This window comes from Ammospiza caudacuta, chromosome 14 (genome assembly GCF_027887145.1).
Source record: "Ammospiza caudacuta isolate bAmmCau1 chromosome 14, bAmmCau1.pri, whole genome shotgun sequence".
In the NCBI taxonomy this organism is placed as follows: domain Eukaryota; kingdom Metazoa; phylum Chordata; class Aves; order Passeriformes; family Passerellidae; genus Ammospiza; species Ammospiza caudacuta.
The window spans coordinates 15061301-15083514 of record NC_080606.1 but is presented as its reverse complement, the minus strand read 5'-3'; the positions used below and the strand labels follow the sequence as shown (position 1 = coordinate 15083514).

Sequence of the window (22214 nt, the reverse complement as noted above, 5' to 3'; positions counted from 1 at the left end):
CAGAACAAACAGGAAAGGGAGAATATTCCCATGGCTGCAATCTGCACCCAGAGAAAAAGGAGCTTTGACAACTTTTGTGGGAGGCAAAGATGTTTTGGGTAGATCTTCCTCACTTGCTTGAGCCTCCCACAAACCTGATTTTCTCCAAGTGGCATCTCCATGGCACAGAATTTCAGGGGGATACAGGAGATGTGTACAAATGTCACAACAGGATGAGAGGGAATGGCTCCAAGTTGTGCCAGGGGAGGTTTAGATTGGATATCAGGAAAAATCCTTCCACAGAAAGGGCTGTCAAGCATTGAAACAGCAAAGTGGTGGAGTGCCCATCCCTGGAAGTGTTCAGAAAATGTCTGGATGTGGCACTTGGGGACATGGGTTTGTGGTGAACGTGGTAGGGCTGGGTTGATGGTTGGACTTGATGAACCTGGAGGTCTTTCAACCTTAATACCATGATTCTAGGGGTGATTCATGGTCCTTGGAGTGTCAGAGGGCACACACACAGCTCAGACCAGCCTGGGCTCTGGGGTCAGCCTGGGGGCAGCAGCATTCAGAAATAAAAATTACAGCTTTCCTGGAATTACAGCAAAAACAAGGCTTGGGCTGCTAATCCATGGAGAACAACTCTGCCTCTTTCTTCAATTAATGCTGAGCACCAAAACCTGCTTAGTGAAGTGAGGGCTGCTTTGTTCCTGTCCCCAAATCCTGCCCCTAGTGCTTTGGGGTGCTGAGGGCTCCCTGTGGCCAGCAGGTCACACCACAGGACACTTTCAGAGGACCACAGGACAATTTCCTGCTTGTGGACAGCAAACCTTCCCCCTGGGAATAGCATGGGATGGCATGGGGAGCTCTGCAGGTCACAGCTCCAGAGAAGCTGTCAGAGGTGCTGTGTCTCTCTGGCACAGGGAAATTCCTTCTGGGTCATCCCTGTGTTTTTGCTGGGTCGGGAATGGAGCCTCCCTCCCTCATCCACAGAGAACTTCAGGGAGAACCACCAAAAAAACTCCCCAGGGTTAGTTTTAGAGGGATTTCAAGGCTGGGTCCGTGCAGGGAGCAGGGATAGGAGGAGCAGGGCCTGGCTGGCTGGTGTGCACATGCAGCACAGGAACTTTCCCTCCCTCTGGCTCATCCAGAGCTAATCCATGGCTTTTACACATTACTTGTGCTGCCTCTTTGCCCTTGTGGCTCACAGATGTGACTCTGGATAGTTTGCCCTGATTGTGCAAAGCTGGTGGAGATTTTCACAAGATTTACCCAAGACCTGGCACCTTTCGCCCATCGTAGCGCCCGTGGTGGCACCAAGAGGAGCTTCCTGGGACTGTAGAACAAAGCCCTGCTTCCCCCTGTGGATTGGCACAGAATTTCACCAGGTGTGGGCACCCCAGGGTGGGTTTGGGCTGGGCAGAGGGCCCAGGAGCCTTTTGGAGCTGCAGCTTTTCCAGCTGGGCAATGTTTGCAAAGCTGGTGAGTGAATGTTATGGGAGGACTGGGGAATGGGAGCAGAGAGCTGGCTGGGAGCAAGGAAATCCATGATTAATGTTTCTTTAGGATCTCTGGGTGCTGTCTGAGCCTCTAAAGGCAGTGACTTTTAATTAATTTGATTTTGTTTTTAAACCTGAACTTGTGGCATTGTCTTTGTTGACAGCAACCCTTTGTCAGGGGGAGGAACACTCAGCTGCCCCTCAGCCAGAAAATCTGGGAATCCACTTTTCTGCCATCCTCTCCTTCCAGCTTGGCTTTGCTGACATCTGAAAAATGACTTTTCCTCTCTCTGAATGCATAATTGGTTATTTATCCACAAACCATGGAGTGTGTACTCAGTGTACCTGACCTAGAAAAAACCAGATTAGTCAAGACCTGTCCCAGCAGATGTGTCAGTCATCATGTGATCTCCATATAATTTATGAGGTCTTAAATTACAAAATAATGGATCTTTTCAGTTGGCATTTTGGCACAGGATGATAGGATTACATTTTATGTGAGAATATCCACCACAGCTCTTGCCCCATAAAACTGCAAACAGAAATTTGTAAGCATTGGCACTGGTTTGGTTCCCAAAAAGACACTCATTATGCTGGGATTACAGGCAGGCCATGGATGTGGGGCCTGGAGCTTGTCCAGTCCCAGGCAGTTCTTTCCCTCCTTGCTTTCACCATTTCCTTCAGAAGCCCAGACAGTGGTTTCTAGCCTGGATTTTTCTTTCTTGCCTTGGATTTTACCAGAGGAAGGTCTGTGGAGCACACCCAGAGCAGAAGGTGTCTCAGGGCTCTGGAAATGAGAGGTTCTGCAGCCACCAGACATGAGAACAGCCCAGTCCCACAAGGGTCCCAAACCCCACAAATTCTGGAATCACTTCTTGCTTTGCAAGAGTAAAGGAGCAGCTTTAAAATAAGATTTCCAAGCTGGCAGTTGGATGTTGCCTGCTGAGAACAAGCAGAGTGTAAACAGGTTTCTCATCTCTGTAAATCTGAATTAAGCAGGGCTTTGCCTCAGAGAAGAGCACTTTGTTATGTTCCAAATATTTTTCTTGCAAGTAGGAAGATGTTTTTAGGCACAGGGTGGGATTCTTGGGGCTGTCCTGGTCTGGAGTTGGACTTCCATGATCCTTGTGGGTCGCTTCTAGCTCAGGATATTCTGTGGTTCTAAATGCACCACTCAGTTTTTTAGTGAATCCTTCTCACTCTTGTTCCTTCTCTCTCCCACCCCTAGAAATGAAGTTTGTTAATAAATTCTTCCTGCTCTTTTTCCTTCCCTCTCTCATCCCTAAAAATGCAGCTTGTGTCTCATTAGGTTCCAGTTCCTGGCCAGGTTTGGGATGAGGTGCCCCATTTCTCACAGAGTTTGGGATGTGTCAGAGCTGCTGATGCTTCCCCAAACCTCCTCTGCCATGGGATGAAGGATTTGCTCCTTAGGGAGAGCCCTGCCTGGCAAATCCCTCTCTTTGCCTTTTGATCTGAAGCGAACAACTTCTCTGAAATGCACACTTCTCTGAAATGAGATGGGCTGATCAGCCAAAGGAAATATGGATTTTAAAATTCCCTATGGAGAGTTTGGCTGCAGTAGGAAAGGGGCACAGGCAGGAAAAGTGACAAGGCACTGGTTAAATGGAAATATTGCTGCTTCCTAAAGCCCAGCTCATCCCTTGGGCTGGAGGTAAACCTTTCCCAGCTGCTGACAAATTCCCTGTCACTGCCTATCCCTTGTCCTGCCACACTGACCTCATTCCACCAACTTTTTTCAGTGATCTCTCCCTGTTTTCACATTCTTCTGCTCCAAAGTGCAATTGTCTGTGGGTTTAATCTCCAGAAAAGCCTCCCAGGCCAGTCCTGTGTGCAAGTTTCCAGTAAATACTGCTGTAACTCAGAGCTGAAATACAATATTTTTGGCTGCCTTCATGCTCTCAGTGTATAATGAGTTGATCATATGCTTTTTTCCAATAACTGACATTTTAGGGCTGAAATAGAATCATTTTTGGGGTCTCTCAACCTTGGTTAGCCACTGACTTCTTTATTCAAAGTGAATGCAGTGCTAAATAAATATTCCCTTGGAAGCATTAACATTTTACAGCTGAATTCTTCTCACACTTAAACCTCTGTTGCTTTAAATGATCACATTTGAGGTGCTGCTCTTGTATCTCATGAGGCTTCATCAGAGAGACTTAAAATAGAGTTGAGTGGAAAACATCTGCTCAATTAATAATTTGTCTCTTTTTTTGGCAATAATTCCCTAGGAGTAGCTTTGCCATGGTAATGTAGATTGCTGAGCTAACAAGTTGTAACTTTATATTTTTTTCAAATGAAATTGTTCTCCTCATTTCTGTCTTACACTTAAGAATGAACCAGCCTGGGAAGGGCTGTAGAGCTTCAAAGATGAGCCAAGAGCTGGAGAAAGGAACCAGGTGGTAAAATGCAACACATACAAATAATTAATTTTCCATATATTTCTGCAATCTATAAAAAGAAAGGTAATAAATTAATTGGAAAACAAGACAATATTGCTGTAACCAGCTAAGAAAAGAGTGCAGCAAATTGGTTTTTGAGTTACCTTGAAGCTCTAAATACCCATTAAACAATCACAGATCCTCCCTTAATTGGGTGCTGTGACAATTCTTGTCCATATTTCAGTGGGATCAGCACTCCTGGGCCTTCAGCTGCCTCAGCTTCTGTATGGGAGCTTTGCCCTGGGAAGAACTCTGGGGTTTCAGGCCCTTCTACAGCTGACCCTACAGTGCAGCCCTTCCCAGAAATAATCATATAATCCCCTGGGATATAAAAGCCCAGGTGCAACAGATCATTAGTGAGCTCTTTACTCCTTCCCAGAGGTGGCATTAAAAATAATCAAATAAATTAAATGACATCTTAATCTGATAAAAATGAAACTTCATCTTTCAAAACTGTAGTAATAATTATCTTTTTTTCTTATTATCTTTTCTGTCACCAAGCAACTCTTTTTGCCTAATTGCTAAACAATTATTTACACTTCAAACCTCTCCATAAATTCCAGTCTCTAGGAAAACCAGGCTCTGCACTCTGGCAGTGGAGTAAGGAAAAGCCACAAGCTTTTATTATGCCTTTGTAAGCAAACATACATATTGTGGGAAGTTACTGAGTTAACATATGAGGATGAGGATGCACCTGCAGAAGGCAGAAATATTGGCAGGAATCTCTAAAAAAATGAAATTTTCTATTTCCCAACTGGTCCCATGTCAACTGCTGAGGGGGAAAAATGCCAAATGTTGGCATCTTCTGGTTAAAGAATCTGTTCTGTTCCCTCCTGAGTTGATGCATGTGTTGTAGCCTATCCATAATCTCCAAAGGGACATCCATTGGGATTTTCACACTTTGTGTTCACCTGTGGAACCTGGTGGGACCATCCCAGTGTGAGGATCTGTCGTCCCCCAGCAGCTTTTCTTCATTAACCCCACGTGTGAGCCCCCATTTTCTGGAGCTGCTCTTTGCCACGTGGTGTTAATCAGGAGTTAATGGGGGGTAACTCCCTGTGTAAACATCTCCCTAGAAATGGGATTCAGATGTGGGATCTCCCCCGTTGGTGATGGCCTGGTCACTGATCTCATCCTGCGGCGCCGGCAGCGCCGTCTTTGTGAGCGGCATCTCTGTCTTGAAGAGAGAATCCATTTTGATCTGGGTTTTGATGTTGAAGGACTTCTGGAAGGACTCGGAGGTGAAGTAGTAGATGAAGGGGTCAAAGCAGCAGTTGAGGGTGGCGATGCACAACGTGATGGGATACATGGTCCTGGCAAACCTCTCCAGGGAGCAGTTGGCGATGGCCTGGGAGCGCACGAGCGCATACAGGAACAGGATGGAGTTGTAGGGGACAAAGCACACGACAAAAATGGCCACGTGCACGATGATCATCTTCAGCACCTTCTCCTTGTTCGTCCCAATCTGGGACAGGGTGGCCGGCTTCCGTAAAGTCCGGAGAACCAGCGAGGAGCACGTGAGGTTGAGCAGCAGAGGGATGATGAATCCCACCACCTCAATAAATATGGTGATCTTGGACAGGTAGGTTTTCCAGATCCTTTTGGAGAACCCTTCGAAACAGGTGGTGCTGGTGTTGGACACGTTGGTGGTGGAGAAGAGCGAGGCCGAAATTCCGCCGCTGAGCACCAGGATCCAAACGCCGGCGCAGACGATGGCGGAATTCCTCCGGGTGCGGATGGTGCGGGAGCGGAAGGGATACACGATGGCCAGGAAGCGATCCACGCTGATGCAGGTCAGGAACAGCATGCTCCCATAGATGTTGGTGAGGAACGCCGTGCCCGAGATCTTGCACAGGCTGTCCCCGAAGGGCCAGTGCCTGTTGAAGTTGTAGAAAATCTTAAAGGGCAAAGTGAAGACAAAAAGCAAGTCTGAAACCGCCAGGTTGGTCATGAAAATGGCCGTCTCGCTCCGCATCTTCATGCGGAAGAGGAAAACGAAGAGGGAGGCGCAGTTTGTGATCAAGCCAAGGATGAAGACCACGCTGTACACGGCTCCGTACAGGTTATACTTGAAGGAATCATCTGTCAGGCAGGTATGGTTGTTGCTGTGGTTTCCCATGCCAAGTCTGGGATGGGCTTCCAAAGGCCTTCAAAGTCTACTTCAGTGACATCCATAAAATAAGGCAGGGATCTCGTCCCTTCCCAAAGGAACGCATTCCAGGGAGGTGGCTGGACTCCTTCCTACCACATCTCCCTCACGGATCCTTTCATCCTAAAGGAGAGAGAAAGAACTGCCATCAGTCTTGAACCAAAGTGGCTGTGCAAGAGAAATTCCCAAATTAATGGATGTGCAAACTACAGCAGGAATTAGTTTTCAAGCGAGTCTTTACAAATTCCAGTATTATTGGGGTTTTTCACAGTTGGAGATGGAATTTACTGAATTTGGCCTTTCCTTTTCTTCCATCCCTCTATCATCCTCCTGTTTGAAGGAGAATTATTGTTCTGATTAGCCAGGTCTATGGAAGGTGTCCCTGTCCATGGCAGGGGTTGGAACAAGAGGGGCTTTAAGGTCCTTTCCAGCCCAAACAATTCTATGATAATTCCAACATTCCCCTTGGAAAGGTTTTTCTTTAAAATCTGAGATGGAATTGGCCCAGTATCTTTGGAAAGAAATTGAACAGAATGAAACATCTGAAATTTTGCCCTAAACCTGTAACAGGAGGAGAAAAGCTGAAAGTTGTAGTGTTTGCTTTAAACTGTGCACAAAGGTGAGTTCTATGGATTTTCAACCTTTTGTGATGCAAAAGTATTAAAAAACTCTGCCAAAATCTATGATAAAGAGCTGCTTTGCCTTTTTTCCTAATTGAAAATAGGAGCATCCTTACACGTTTTCCAAAGTGGAAAACTGTTGTAGCTCAGAAATATTTACCAAAAACACTTCCCAAAGCCATGTTTCCCTTTTTTTCCTTGCTTAAAAATATCTGCAAATATGGTATTACTTCCAAAAGGAATTTTTTTTGCAAGTGTAAAACTTTCCCAAGAAAGATTCCTCTAAGCTCTACCAACAGCTGCTTTTCATTCCTACTCTTTGTTGAGGTTTGGAATGTGAAATTTGGGAAATCTCAAGGACTACACTCTTGTAAGACTCTGTCCCAACTCAACAAGCTTTGGAGACACGTGAAGTGAGCATGTTTTTACTTGGACATAGGTGCTTCCTGAACTCCCTGGATCATCTCTCCTGCCTATTTTAAGTATTTTTATTGCCTGTGAGAATAATCCCTTGGAAAGTCTCCTCAAGAAAAGTCATTCTGGAGCAAGGAGAGTTTGTGAGTTGGATCATGAGCTCAACACTTCTTGGAAATGTGGAGCAAAGCTGGGTCACAAAGGGAAAGACCTTTTCCTTACAAACTCCAGCTAACCAAATAAGAACTAGTTTGGAATCTCCTTGTAATCTAAGAAATTTAGGAGCTACAACTGGGAGTAATTTGGAGGCAAAACCCTTGTGAAGAGTGGGATCCTTTCCAGAGTGAGCCCCTGACAGAGGAGTTTCAGCTCCAAACCTGTCACTGAGTTGTGTTAAAGGTTGCAATGGCAACATATAAACAAATAAAATGGAAAACAAATCATAGTTTGGAGACAATTTGGGATGCAAATGATCAAAATCAGATGTTTTCTGTATGTTTTCCTTCTGGAGTTCTCGCATGCGAGCTGTCAGCCTTGCTGGTAAAATGGCAAGTGTTGGGAAAGCTGGGATAGCCATGGCTTTGTTAGGGGGAAGGGGAAGTTCCTCACCTGGGAATGCCTGGAGAACCACAGGCTTCCCAAAAACTGGTGCTGTGCCCCTGGGAGCAGGCAGCACCTCACCTTTGCACCTGGCAAAGTGACAAGAAAGGAGGATGCCCAGGTCTGCCTTCCCAGATGACTTCACCCTTTGGACATCCAAAAAGATGAATTGGAACTTGGAGGTCTCTCCTGTGGAGATGTTTTCCTCCTAAATAAATGGTTAAACGAGCTTTATTGGAAAACAAGCTAAAAACAGGATGTAAAATATTTAACTTTATGGGAAGGACTGAGTAAAATCTCAAGTGTGGGATTGAATTCACTTTCTTTGGATCTGGGGTAAAAGGAAAAAAGGAAAGGTCTTGCTTGAAAGTTCAAATGCCTTTAAATAAGAGCTAAGTTGGATTGGAAAGCTCACATGAGCTCCAACAGGAATAGCTGAGCCTTGGCTTAACCTTCAGCCTAAAGCATTAAATCCTTGTCTTGGAGCTCCCTCCCAGTGCAGACATCCCTGTTATCTCCGTCAGGAGTTTGTGTTTATGCTGGAATGTGACTCCCTGGGTGTGTGAACCCCAGGTGTGCCACACTGTCCTGGTCCAGGGTCCCCTCTGGGGAGATCTCAGAGGGATTGGGTGTCCTTGGAAACCTCACACAGCCTGGGAGCCCTGTGGAAACCCCACTTTCCAACCTGGATTTGGGTCCTCGAGACCCAGGTTTGAAAGGTGCCTCTGGAACTCTCACCTTTGCTGCTGACCAGGTGCTCCTTGCCACCAGCCTGACCCAGATACTCCTCACACAAGAAAAAGGATGCTCCATCACCTGACTCTTTTCTCCCTGCTCTGCTCCAGACAGCCCCAAGGTCAAATCCTGCTTTTTTTCCAGTGTCTAATCTCTGGGAATTGCCTGCCAGCAATTGTCTAGTTAACTTATGGGCTTTAAAATAGAGCCTGCCTTGTTTACCTATGGAACCCTGAGGTGTTTAAACAAGCTGACAAGTGGCTTTGAAACCCAGCCATGTGCTTTAAATTCTGTAGGACGAATCCACAGATTGAGTTTTCCCAGTGTAAAATTCCCTTTCCTTCCTTTCCACTATGGATTAAAGCAGTGGGATGCTCTTCATGGACAACACTGCTGTTGCCTTGCTGGGAAAAAGTAAAGCAATATATTTTTTTAAACTGAGTAAATATAGGATGACAAAGTAGGGGTTTTTTATATTTCAGGCAGGGTAAAGCTTTAAATCCTATATTTCAACTGGGGGCCAGTCCAAGAGGGGATGAATGTAATGGAATAAACCCCCTGTTTAGTGTGATAAAATTCAGAATATTCTCTCTCCTAGCAGGGATGGTACCAGCAAACTTCCAGCCATGCCTCACAAAACTCTGTAATTCAGAGTGAAGATCAGCAGAGTAGCTCCAGACTTTGCTCTTTTATAGCAGAAATATCCCATCCTCCATGGACTGAAAAGAGAGGAAAACTTGGTGTTACTTCCTATGGTGCCTGAGTATCCTGTTTACAATTCCTGTATTTCCTTCTCCCAGCACCCCAAGACACCTCCAGACCGCCAGACTGCAGCTCCATCCAGAGGAGCTGTTTGTCAGAATAGGAATTACTGCAGGGAAAAAACAAATTTAAAACCAGCCCTGTCATTCCATTATCCCATTGTTCCTGCTCCACACTGATCCCGTTCTCCACATGTGCAGCAAGCTGAGGTCAGAAAAACACCAGCATGAAGTTTGGGGCTGGCATTTTTGGCATCATCACATTTTCTTTTAGTCATGTGAGGTGTCAGATGAGTGGAACTTTATCAGTCTGGACGTGAAGGACACCCTGGGTGTTCATTTGAACCCTGGCTTTGGGAGGTCTGGCACAGCCCTGATGGGAAAACCTCCCAGGGCTGAAGGATCTTTGCTGGATTATCATGGTGTGTACTCAGGTTATCTCTCTAATCTTGAGAAACAAAGGTTTATAGGTAGAGAAGCCAAAACCTGCAGGACAGTGGGGTTTGGGGGGTTTTTCTGAGTTTTCTCCCAGGTTATGGCACCACTCCTTGTGTTTTCATAGGGTCTCAGCCCCTGGCATGGAAATAAATAGGGATTTTCCTAGGGCACAGCAAGAACTTTATTTCTACCTTCTCCTGACAGAATTCCATTTACTCCAAGGTGTGCAGCTCCCTGCTCCTCACCCCATTGCTACAACACCTGTGGGATGAGTAACTTACTCCCACCACGGAGCCCAGGGTTCCAGCTGTACAACAAACTCAGCTCTGCAGTTTCTTGGCGTTTATTTCCTTCCTTTGTTCCATTTTAATTAGGCAGAAGGTAAAAATAAGGTTTTTTTTTTTTTTGTGGGGGGATGTTTGGGGTTTTGGCAGATTTTTGCAGAGATGGTAATTCTGTGTAAGTCTGTAGGGCTTGGGTTCTGTCAGACTGGTGGCTATAGATAAAATAAGTAAACTGCAATTGTCTGAATAGATAACATCAAAACTATTTTATATTTTTAAAAAACCCAAAGCCTTCTTCTTTATGAAAAACTGAACATCTCAGCTCCTGCAATGGAATTTCCACTTATTTCTATTTTCTTTTGTCAGTAAAAGTTGGTTTTGTTCAGGGAGATCTCTGAGAGTGTGAACTGGCAGCAGCTTTAAGGACAAACCTGCAGTCTGGGGCAATCTGGTGGCAGATTTTTCCCTGTTGGAGGCTGCCAGGGCAGGAGCTGGTGCTGCACTCTGCTTTCCCAGCAGTGTGGGTTTATGGAAAGCTGGAGCAGCTGGAGCAGGTGATGCTGGATCTGGCTCCTCCAGAGAAAGGTGCGGGGATGGGAAATAGCTTGGGACACCAATTTTGGGGCTGGGCTCAGCTCGCTGAGTGCTGAGAGCGCTCCATGCTGGCAGATTCCCAGTTCTCTGCCCGGTGCGGTGCGGTGGGAGCAGGGGAAGGCCGGGATTAGAGGCCGGGAAGCGGAGCAGCTGCCTGTAAACAAAGCTCCATTGACGATCCCGAGCGCTGGGAAGGAGAAACGCTTTAATCTCTTTCATTTCCTAATCCTAAGTGATGTATTGGAGAACAGTGGGGAAAGAGCAGACACAAGTGGGACTTTGAAGTCCACGGAGGTTCGTGGAGCTTCAAAGCGCCATTCTCGCCCGGTTTATCGGAGTGAATGCCCGGCCGGTATGCCGGGCAATGGGGACGTTTGCGGGTGATTAGCCTAAAAAACAGGGCAGGAAGGCTCTCATTCATGGCTTTGACACTTATTGTGCTCAGTGTCACCGGACCTGGCGGTCCCCAGCCCTTTTTGCGGTGCGACATCGCCTCCTTTACCTGTGGGAAGCTGGCGCTGGGAGGGACTCGCTTCAGTGAGGTTTCAGCAGATGGTTTTTCAGAGAAAAACCCCAAACCTGGGAGGCTTGGGGAGGCATCGCCTCTCACTGGGCCGGGAATGAGCGCAGGGATGGGGTGGGAGCCGCTGCTGTCCCCTGGGCTGGGCTGGCCTTGGCTCCGGGGACCCTCGCACCCCCTCCAAGCTCAGCATCTCCTTTCTGTTGTGCACCCCAATTCAATCCTTCTCCAGGATGGAGCAGGGAAGGAAACCTGAGCCTCTCAGCCCGAACCCTAAAGGCGCTCTCCTTTTTTCTCCCTTTTTTTTTTGTTTTTAATTGCTGAGCACCGCCGTTGTCTCCTCACTGTCCTCTGAGACTTACAAAGCATTTCCTGCTCGTGTTGCCTTCTCTGGGCTGTATCTGTTTTGGATTGAGCTAATTAAAATGTTTCCTTCAGAAGAGATTCGCGAACCGCCTTAGCCCACATTCAGCCACTGATCCTCAGGGCATGACTCTCCTTTTGTTTGCACTGGGAATGTCTCTCTCCATTTACATCACCCTTTAACCCTTGGCGTGCTCTGCCTCTCTCCATCCCCAGCAGCCTCCGGAGGGGCTGGGCCGCCGCCAGGAAACGATGGGATTCACCCCAAACTTCTCGGCCAAGTTTGCATTATTTAACACTTGTAAGAGCGGCTTTTTGCCCGGCCTTTGGTGCTGGAGGAGTGAGGGAATGCTGCTCGTTTGGAGCCCCAGGGATTGCTGGATAATGGCAGTGCTGGGTTCAATAGGGAAGATTTAGGTGCAAAGAAAAGCTGATGAAGTGCTGAAAAGCAAAGTTACCCTGTCTGACCAGGTTGTTTTCACCCAGGAATAATGTCTGTGGTAGAGGTTGCCGTGTCCTTGATGTAGCTCTGGTTCATTACAAAGTGTGGCTAAGAAAAAAAAAACAACATAAAAAAATAAGAGACTCCTGTTTCCCTGAGCCACTGGGGACTCCAACAACAGGCCTGGGTTTATTTGCTCACAGCTCCAAAAGGTTCCCAGTCAGCCCTGCCCAACAAGCTGCCTTTCTTTGCTTTCCCTGACACAATTTCCAGTGGTTCCTCGGCCATTCCTTGCCTTTTTTGGCTCCTTGTTGCCTTTCCTCAGCTCCTCTGAGCCACCTCATCCTCATCCCCTTGGGCTGGATCCTCTGCACTCCTTTTGCTGAAATACGAGAGCTGAACTTTCTCCTCCCATTATCAGAAATTATGGACTTTTTTTGCCTTGCCTTGCAGCAAGAAGGTGCCAGCACAGCAGCACAAAACCAATTTCACCTTGGCAGGGTGGCCTGGCTGGAGGGGCTGTCTGGATTGCTTTGGGTGCTGGGCCAGTCCATCCATGGGGCTGGACAAAATCCGTGTTTGGGACCTTGGGGGATCTGTGCCCTGCATTATTTACTGCAATGGGTTGATCTAACAGGGCCTTTTTCTCTTTAATGGCTCTATCCTGAGGGGAAAAGGGGAAATTTTGAGGATTGTAGAATCCCAGGATGGTTTGGGTTGGAAGGGAACTTAAACCCATCCTGTTCAATCCCTGCCATGGGCAGAGACACCTTCTACCGCCAAGCCTTGCCCAACCTGGCTTTTTCTGTAAAATGGTAAAATAACCAAGAAATTACTCCACAATGCAGAAATATCCAATCTCAGCTAAAGATCTGATTTCTAAGAAGCTTCACTGCAAAGCTTCTGCAGTGAAGCTTCTTAGAAATCAGATTTCTAATTATAAGATGAGGGCAAGGCAATGACATTTTGGCATCATGCAAGGCTGGCTGCTGCTTTTCCTGCTAAATATGGTTATATCCATCTGTAAAACATGCTGGGGAGGAAGAGGGTGAGTTGTCTGCAGGTTCAAGAAAGGAAAATGGGAATATTATGAGAGGAAAAGAAGAGGTCTGCTGTGGCTGTGGGTTTAAAGCATCACAGGGTCTCACAGCCTGATGAGCTCATGTTTTGAACAGAGAAAGGATCTGCTTCTGCTGCCAGAGCACACCTTTGTCTCAGGGCTCAGGGACTGATGAATGTCTCTTAATTTCACTTGCCAACATAAAGAGATCTTCCTTTTCCTACCAACCAAACACATCACAAATAATCCAGCAAGTTTTCCTGCAGCAGGGTCAGCTCAGGCTGGTCTGGCTCTGGAGCAGGGTGGATCTTTACCCCTTTGATGGGGCTGAAGTGGGAGCTGGTGCAGGAGGAAGCCTCGCTGAGCCACTGTCTGCTCTGGGAATAAAGAGCTCCTCTTTTCAGGGAGAAAATTTCCCTTCTGTGGAAAGTGGTGGCTCCCCTTCCCCGAGACTAAATCAGATCCTTATTTAGGGAGGAGGAGCAGAGTGAGGCTCTGCACACAGGCTTGACCTGGAAAGACCTGCTGAGGGTGGCTGAGTGCTCCAGGAACCATCAAATGAAAGAGATTAAAGCCTCTCCCCACCCTGCCCTGCCGGCTCCTTTGGGATCCTGGAGCACCACTCCAGCCACACAGCCCTGACCAGTAACACCCAGACACTGGGAAATATCAAAATCCCAAATATGCTGTAAGAAGGCGAGGGGCAGTGGCACGGATGGATCATGGACAGGGCATCCACCCAGATGGCTCCTCCAAGTGCCACAGTGACAGAATCCCAAATGGCTTTGCCACGTCCCCTCCAACAGTGCACCCTGTCCCCAGGATCTGGCCCAAGCTCTGGATAAGACTGATTTAATTCCTGCTCCTGTGCTCCAGCCACGAGGTCACTCACTGCTGGAGGACTGATCCATCTTCCAGCTGGGACAGCATCCTCTCCCTGCCCAGGGAATGTTTCCATCCCTCCTCCTCAGCAGCCCCAGGTGCAGCTTTGCAATTTTGGGCCTCATTGCAATGCCCTAAATGAAGGTGAGGGCAGAACTGGGGCATTTCTTGTGTTTGTCTGTGTGAAGTTGAGCTCTTGACTCCGGAATTTGGAAGAATCCGATTTTTATCAGTTGAAGAGGATTCTCATTTTTAGCCTCAAAGGATTCCATGGAAATGTTTGTTCAGCCTCCTCTCCCACCCCCTTCCTCCCTCCTCTGTGTTTCAGGACTTTCTTTTAAAATGCAGAGGCTTTGAACCCCCCAAAGTACCAGGGTTTCCTGCCTGTTTTTGCTTTTAGGGAATGCTCCTAAGGGCAAGAAGATGGAAAAGTACTACAAGGGGGGAATGTCCTTATCACCGAGCTGTGAACTTTGCACTTCCCATCCTCTGGATTTGACTGTTCTGTTCCTATAAGGCAGCAACACAAAAACCACACACAATTGTCTCCTCTCAAACAATGATTTGGGAATGTCATTAAAACCTCCAAACTCTTCCTGCAAATTTGTCTGCCATGTGCTTATATTGTGTTAAATCCTCTCTCCTCCAAACAGCCAAATCTTTAAATGATGTTGTTCATCGTTCATTTTACTTCAGACACCCGGGGTTTTTTTAGAGCTCTCTTTCCATTTTTCTCATTGAATTTTGCAGCTTTCAAGGAGTAGATTTTAGCCATGAATGGAAGCCAAAGCCATAAATCGAATTTTTAAAGTTTTCAGTATAATATTTATAACTTAATTTCTAATGTTTATGTATAGTTTATACAAAAACATTAGAAATTAAACATTATAGTTTAACCAGCCCTCCATTAAACGAAGGTGAATGCCACATTTCTATCCAACCCGTTATAAACCTAAAGTGTCTTTATGACACTGACTTCAAGTACAAAGCTGTAACCAAGGGATCCTTTTTACAAACACGCAACAAACAAGAAAACAGAAAACTCCTAAACTTGTCACCTGCAGTGCCACAACAAGAATCTCGATGGCAATGGAGAATCGCGCTGGGAGTCAGAACCATTTCCACGCAATCTGGAGGAGCAGCTCGCACGGGAATTACTTTCCCAAAACTTGGAGCTCATCTTTCTGCCTTTAAGCAGCCCCAGCCGCGGCAGGGCTGGAGCAGGGGGAAGGGGAAAACACCGCGGATCTGCAGTGAAACCCGGCGGGATTCATCCCCCACATCCATCCCATCCCTCAGAACCCCCGCCCGGGGCTGCCATGAAACCCGGCCGCTTTTCCTGCCTCGGCAAGGGGAACTTACCGGGACCGCCACCATTCCCAGGGCTCAGGGCTTCCAGGGGACCCGTCCCTGACAGTCCTTTGTGTCCCGGGGACACGAACCGCGCAATTCCCACGCGGGAATCCCACTTTGTCCAAGTTCAGCCGCTCATCCTCAAACTCCGCGCTGGGCGGCAGCTGCCCGGCCTTTGTTCCGAGCGGGACCGGGGCTGCCGAGCGCCGCCGCTGCCATCGCGCCTTGGGAAATCGGGAACCAAGAATGGGCCCAATGTCTGGGCAGGGGCTGTGGGCAGGGGGAACTCCTGGGGGTCTCCATAGGAAACGCTTTCCATTGGGCAGGGATGTGTTATTAGCGCCGCAGCCCGCCCCGCCCCGGGTCTCCGCTGGGTCCCTCTCGCGGGGCTCTATCCATGGATTCCCTTCCAGAGCCTCTCCCAGCTCGGAATTAGCAGCTTAAGGACAGCCCGACAATGAGCAGCGCGGATTTCCTGAGCAATTAGCCCGGGAGAGCGTGCCCGATGGGAACGAGCCGGGAAAAGCTCCTCAAAGCTCGGATTTGCCTTCCCGCGGCCGTAATTGTTTTGCCTTCCAATTAAAAAAAAAAAAGAAAAAAAAAAAAAAAGAAAAAAAAGTAAGGAGCAGAGGGGGGAGCTGAGAATCGGGAGAGCACTGGGTAAGATTAGGAAACTGCAGAGCAAAGTTGGCCGTGGAAATAAAACAGCAAATATTTCCCTGGGCAGATTTAGAAAGGCGCTGTTTGTTAGGCTGGGGGTTGTTGTTTTGTTTTAAATCTTCTCCGAGGAGCTGACAGGAGCAGTCTGAGCTCTTGCCCTGAATCGCTGGATTCCTGCTGGAAAGCCGGTCAGTTTTCCTTCTCCAGGGCCATAATTACAGATACTCAGAGAAGCGTGGCTGCGTCTGCCTGGGAGCTGCCCCGCGGTGAATCTGCCCTCCGCCTAAAAACTGCTTCTTTTCCCCCCTCTTACCTTCGATATCAGCCCTTCAGGTAGGGACCAGGCTCTTCTGGCAGCAGCAGCAAGGCGGCGGATGGTTCATTTTATTCCCTTTTCAGCCCTCTCTGCTTCCATGGGGCTGAAACGCCGGGGCTGCTGCTAAAGCCCAGCCTCCCCCCTAACGCGTCTCGCTCGCATTGTGTTTGTCTCTCCTCTTCCTCCGCTCTCCTTGGCTCTCCCCACAGGCAGCCAAGGCCAGTAAACAACTCATTGTGAAGCTGCGAGCGATGTAATTCCTTGGGCCGGTGGCCACCGTGGCTGAGTCGCCTCTGCAGCGCACCCGGCTGCTGGCACGGGCTTTTATCGCTCCATGCAAATAACTTCCTGAATATCTCATGTAACAGCCCAGCAGCTCCGGGCTGCTCTGCCCCAGCCCCTGCGAGCCCCCGGTGCAACGAAACACAAAAACAGGAGCGTGGATTCGGAGCGAGAGCGGTGGCCGTGCAGATGTTTCCTGCTCCCGATGGGCGAAGGTCCATTTTGTTTGTTCGGTAAAAATAGAGGCAGAAAATGTGGGGGAATGGTGGCGGCGTGGCCAAAGGCATCGCTGTCCCCGAGTGTGGGGATGGCAGAAGGCTCAGGGTGGAAAACCCAGCCAGTATCACCGGTACATTTGCACAGAAACCCATTTTCGTGGCTTGTGGGCATTTTCAGGCGGCTGCATGGAAATGCTGATCCCTGGGGAGATGCGGCCGCTTTTCACACCCATTCTCATGCAAGGCTGAGACCTCTCAGTGGGAACCCATTGACCAACACCGCCGCATTCGAAAGCTTTTTTTAGGGAAAGAAGAATATGGGGAGCTGGGTGCTCTGACACAGATTAGGATGAGCTCACTGAAAACTTTTCTCAGATTAACATCTTGAGTCTGAGTTTCAAAACTGCCTGGGCTGGGCAAACCCATCAGAGAGAAGGATGATGGCCCCTTAGAGATTAAATGCAGCATAAATCTTAACCCAAAACTTCTGTGCCTCTTCGAGAATTTAGGCAGAATGTGGTGATTGTGCCAACTTTGCTGCTGCTGGAACGGACCCAGGCAGCTGTGCCTGGCTGGGATGTTTGCTTTCTCTCCGCAGTTATTGGTTTAATTAAACTCTCCTGACAAAAATCTTCAGCTGTTGGGAACATCAAGGCCTGGGAGAACAACTCCTTAAAATGTTACAGGAGATTGGGAATGGGATTTATGCTCTTTGTGGAGTTCATCCTTCTAAACCACCGTGGTGATTCCAGCTTTGTATCCGTCCCTGGTTGCCATTAAATCCAGAAGTTGCAGTGAGCAGGTTATTCAGTCACCACTTGGTTTAGGATTTTTTTTTTTCTTTTATAAGGAGCATTTTTTCTGCTACAGCCAGAACTAGAAGCTGGAAAAGTGCAATCTGTAGGTTGAGCCATGATGGTGTTCCCTAACCTATAGGGATCACATTAAAACCTGAAAATTCCAATTTTCTCTGGATGGAACGTAAAATTTTTGCTATTGATGAGAAAGAAAACATCCCCAGAGCAATATATTCCTGCTGCCCTCCAAGGCACTCAAAGTAATCCATGGATGCCTTTATCCTTCTCCTCCTAAATAGGCCAAATGTTGTGCTATCAGCCCACTCTGTGTATTTTCATTTAAATAAATAAAGTACAAACATTTCCAACACAGTGCCCTTAAGAGAGGTTTATTTGCCAAACATGAAGAAAGGAGGAGGCTGCCTCTCCTCTTGGTTCCAGTTACAGACGAGTGTTTGCTTTAAGATGGAAAAACAAGGAGCAGACTCCTGGGCTCTTCATCTCTGCACAACCCACTTGGTGTCCCCACCCTGATCTCATGGTGTTCGTCCTAGACTTGGGACAGGGTGGGATTTAGCGAACTCTCCTTGTTAAAACATTGGCAGGACATCAATAATCTGGAGTTATTTTGGAAAACAAGGGAAACTGGGCTGTTATCTTATTGGAAAGGGTGGCTGCTGAGAAGGCACAATGTTTGGAAGCAGAAGTTTTACCCCCTCTTTGCAGAATTTGCTGCCTGTGCACAGAATCCCCATGGAAATGGCACTTCTGGGCTGTCTCTGGTTCTGTCAGTGGCTTTGGGACTGAGATGTGCAATTCCCATTGATTTCATCCAGGCAGGAACACCTGAATTTATGGGATAATTTTGCCCGGAAAATGAGCATATTGCATTTCCCGGTGATTAACACTTAATTCTTCTGCTGTCAAACCTGCTGAGTATTTTCACTCAATCGAGGCTTTCTTGTGCCAATTTTCCTACTTCAGGGCACTTAGGAGCCCTCCAAGGAGCCAAAGAGCAGAACCCAAATCCAGCTGGCATTTGAAGGCCACTGGAATATACATGACCAAGGCATTAACTTTGTTTTTTAATTTCTCCTTCCCTTCCTGTTCTTTCCTGCCCCAGCAGAACTCATTTGTCATTTGGGCCTTAAATATTGCATGGCTTTGGAGGCTTCCATGGAGCCTTCCATCCACAGAATCCATGAACAGGCTGCTGTGGCACAAATGGAGCATTCAGGGGTGGCTTGGTGGCATCTCAGTGGTTTAGGAACCTTGCCTGGGGAAGGGAATACCCCCGTGAGCCCCAAACATCAACTTTGTGCCTCAAATTGTTGTATTTGGAATTTTTTGCCTGTCTGCAATGCATTCATGATGTCCTGTCTCATTCTCTCATCCTGTGGCTCAGCTTCTGAAGATCTCACACTTTTAAAGCATCAGATTTAGGACCACAACTCCTGTGGAATAATGTTTAGTGTCTGGGTGACCCCAAAGGATCATTACTGGGGTGATTAAAGCAACAGGTTTAATTGTTTGAATGAGGGGTTTAATTGAGGGTTTTTCCAGGAAAACTAAAGGAAAAGATCAGTAATAGTGGCATTTTCCTGGGGGAAAAGAGAAAAACCATCACTTTACAGAACCAAGGTTGGCGATGGAAAAGATTTTAAAGGAAAATTCCTGAACAGAACCAGGTTGGACTTGGAGCAACCTGGGAAGGTAGAAGGCATCCCTTCCCACGACAGGAGTGGGAAAATTCTCTTCAGCCCAAACCACTCCATGATTCTGTGATTCTCTAACCTTTCAAAAACTCATTAATGCTGCAGAATTCATAATGTTCCGTGGTTTGTCAGGGCTTCCATTTGAAACCTTTTTTGAAAAGTTTTATAACACAGCAACCAAAAATCTCTTTGGAATCAAATGGAAATGCAAAGCATAATCTTTTCAATTTTGGGTTTTTTTTAATAAGCATTTAGAAGAATTTTTAAATAATTTTAAGTGCTGGAGAGAGATGGCAGAGAAGAAAAACAAAAGGGAAGTGCTCATTTGAAGCCGTCCCCTTGCAATTTTAAAAAGGCCTCATTTAAAAACCTTGGTTTGTTTATTTATCAGCACTTAATGTTCCATTACTTTCCTATCCAACAGAACTTTTTGCCAATGGATGCCAGGATATTTCTTCTCTAAATGTTTAGACCTTTATGTACTTAATGCACTTAAGCAAAGGCAGGATCATGAGCTGCTGAAATTGGGGAAAAGGTAAAATAAAAATTTGTGCTGTTTGCTGGGTCAGGCAAATCCAAACCTCTGGTGGCACCAAGGCCTGGACTTTAATATCCTTCCAAACCTCCCATTTTGTCCTCAGCCTTTGCTTTTATTTTATCCCAAATAAGTCAAGAAAGTCATCTCTGCAGACAGAGTCCTCTCCTTGTCTCCAGCACTCCTCACTCCTTTGCTTTCCATGTCTTACAGGAATTTCATCTGGCTCTTCCAAGGTTGTCTAAGTAGTTTCAGAGCCTTTAATTCCTCTTGTTGATGGAGAAGGGGTTCATTCTGCAGACTTCCCTCTCATTCCTCATCTTTCCCATAACATGGAGCCATTTCCAAGCCACAAGCACATCAAGCCCACTGTGTCTTCTTGCAGAAATGTTATCCAGGAAAGAAATTCCTGGTTATTCTCTTCTCCAGAATGAGTTCAGAAACTCACCATGTCTGTATTTTCTGTGGGATCTGGGTTTGCTGGCTCCTTTTCCCCAGTTCTGCTGGGACAGATCCCAGTGGGAATGGACACTGTTGTTTTGAGAGGAGGATGCAGCTACTCTGAAATCTTATCCCTGGCAAAGGGAGCAGGTGTTTTCCAGCAGAACCCTCTGCTCCAGCTGGCCAGAGCCTGGTTCCCAGGCTGTGACATCACTCCTGCCTGACAGTGCCCAAAGGGACACCAAAACCCTTCTCTTTTCTTCCCCTCCTGCAGAGCAGGGTTTTAATGAAAATCCAGAGAAGTAGAGTCGGTTTATTGGGGTTTTTCTGAATCCTGGTGACTGCTCCTATTCCAGACATGGTGGAGCCAGGGCTTTAGGCAGGGACAGTGGACTGGAAGGTGATGCTGCCCATGGCACAGGGGTTGAATGGATGATCCTTGGGGTCCCTCCCAACCCAAGCTGTCAGTGCCAGCAGGAGGTTCCACATCCACATTTCATCCCTCACAGCTTCCCTGGGCTGAGGCTCTGGGATGGCTCTACCTGGAATGTGACTTCAGCAAGTGCTGCTGTTTTCCTAGAGGAAAATGAGGCTTTTTTTTCACAAAAACCCCCTGGGAAATGTAGAGAGCCGCCTGGTGAGAAGAGCCACCACAGGGCAGAAATGAAAGAAGACACCAACAGAGGACTTGCCCAGGGCTCGCTGCTGTTCCTAGGCAGAAGCACAGAGGGAGGTTAAATTTCAACAAACCCCAAGGACAGGAGAAATCAGGGAGTTTATTCTGTGTTCTGACAGCAAAAACTCCCAGTTTTAAAGGGCTGGGAGCACCCCAAACAATCGAGGGCACAGCCAGGCAGGAGCACAATTCTGCTGGGCATGAATAGAAGGAAGAAGCAGCTGAATATCAGGAAATGTTTGGAACAATGCAGAGATTGGGCTTCGCTGGAGGCTCCCAAGGGAAGTGGTAAAAACCACAAGGGCTGAATAATGGAAAACCAGACAAAACCATGGTGTGTATGTCATGGAGAGAAATCCTTCAGCACAGGCCTGGGGAATTGTCAATCCTCAGGGAGCACAGCACTCATAGGGAGCTCTGTGATTGTGCCCAGCCAGGGTCAAATGCCCAAATTGTGCCTCACTTGTAGGACTTGGATTAGCAAAGCTCATTAGCAGAGCTAATCTTGCCCAGCCTGAGCTCTGCTGGTGCACAGGCTCCCAGTGTTATGCAAATCCAAGCAGGTTTATTTGTGTTATGCCACCACTGCTTCACTCCCACTCTCCAGTTGTTGCTGGGACTTTGGCCTCCCCTCAGCCTCTCTAATTGCAATTAAGCTTTTGGCAAAAAGCAGTCAAGGCTGTCTGCTCTGGGTTTGCTTCATAGCCCTGAATGGTGCAGATATGCATTTCTTCGGGAATGGCCCCAAAATGCCTCCAAAATGGCCCCAAAATGCCTCCCTGCCCATCAGGGAGTCCTCACATCCCCCAGCCCTGGTACTCCAGGACCTGACCTTCTTCCTCCCAACCCTCCTTTCTCCAGCCTGTAACAAACACTTGGCATCCACTGGAAGTCCAGCCTGAAGTTCAGATTCATCCCAAAAGTTCAGATTCATGACCCAAAATTCCTGCCCAGGCTGACTGCTGTCCCACAGGATCTCCTGACAGGAGGTGGGCACTTCTTCAGGACCACCAGGTTGGAAATGGAGCACCAAGCAAAGAAATCCAGGAGACAAAGCAAATAAAAGCTGCTTTGCTAAAAATATTTTTACTCCTGAGGGAAGAAGAGCTTCACCATGCCAGGGAGAGGCCTCCCTGTCCAGGACCTCCCTAGATAAGGATGGAATTCCTTCTATAACCTTTCCCTTTGTTACCAGAGCTTTGTTTTGAAGAGGAAAGCAAGCCAAACAGGGCAGTGGCTCTATTTTTGTCCTTTTACCTTTCCTCCTGATGTCCTTCCAAGCCTGGGGAAGGTGTGGCTGCCCCAACACTCCCCTGTAGCAATGGGGAGCAAAGACACACAGACCTCCTTGTTGCTCCAAAGAAGATCATTTATTGAAACAAACTGAGTCTTTTTATACCCTAAACTTAACCAAACTTAACC

The 22214-nt window shown here is 47.4% G+C and overlaps 1 protein-coding gene across 2 annotated transcripts; it reads right to left on the bottom strand.

Moving 5' to 3' along the window:
* Positions 1-3484: 3484 nt before the first annotated feature.
* LPAR4 (lysophosphatidic acid receptor 4) lies at positions 3485-16399 on the bottom strand. Of its 2 annotated transcripts, none has more exons than XM_058814000.1 (2): positions 16126-16399; positions 3485-6209 (listed from the first exon to the last, which is right to left on the bottom strand). In XM_058814000.1, the coding sequence occupies exon 2, from the start codon at positions 6054-6056 to the stop codon at positions 5010-5012; it is 1047 nt and encodes a 348-aa protein (XP_058669983.1). In that variant the 5' UTR covers positions 6057-6209; positions 16126-16399; the 3' UTR covers positions 3485-5009. The 2 variants fall into 2 exon arrangements, with proteins under 2 accessions (XP_058669983.1, XP_058669984.1); XM_058814001.1 differs by lacking the exon at positions 16126-16399 and adding an exon at positions 15162-15371.
* Positions 16400-22214: the final 5815 nt, after the last annotated feature.

Bases quoted from the DNA above. Each gene is read 5' to 3' on its own strand.
- LPAR4 (XM_058814000.1), bottom strand. From the start codon at position 6,056: ATGGGAAACCACAGCAACAACCATACCTGCCTGACAGATGATTCCTTC.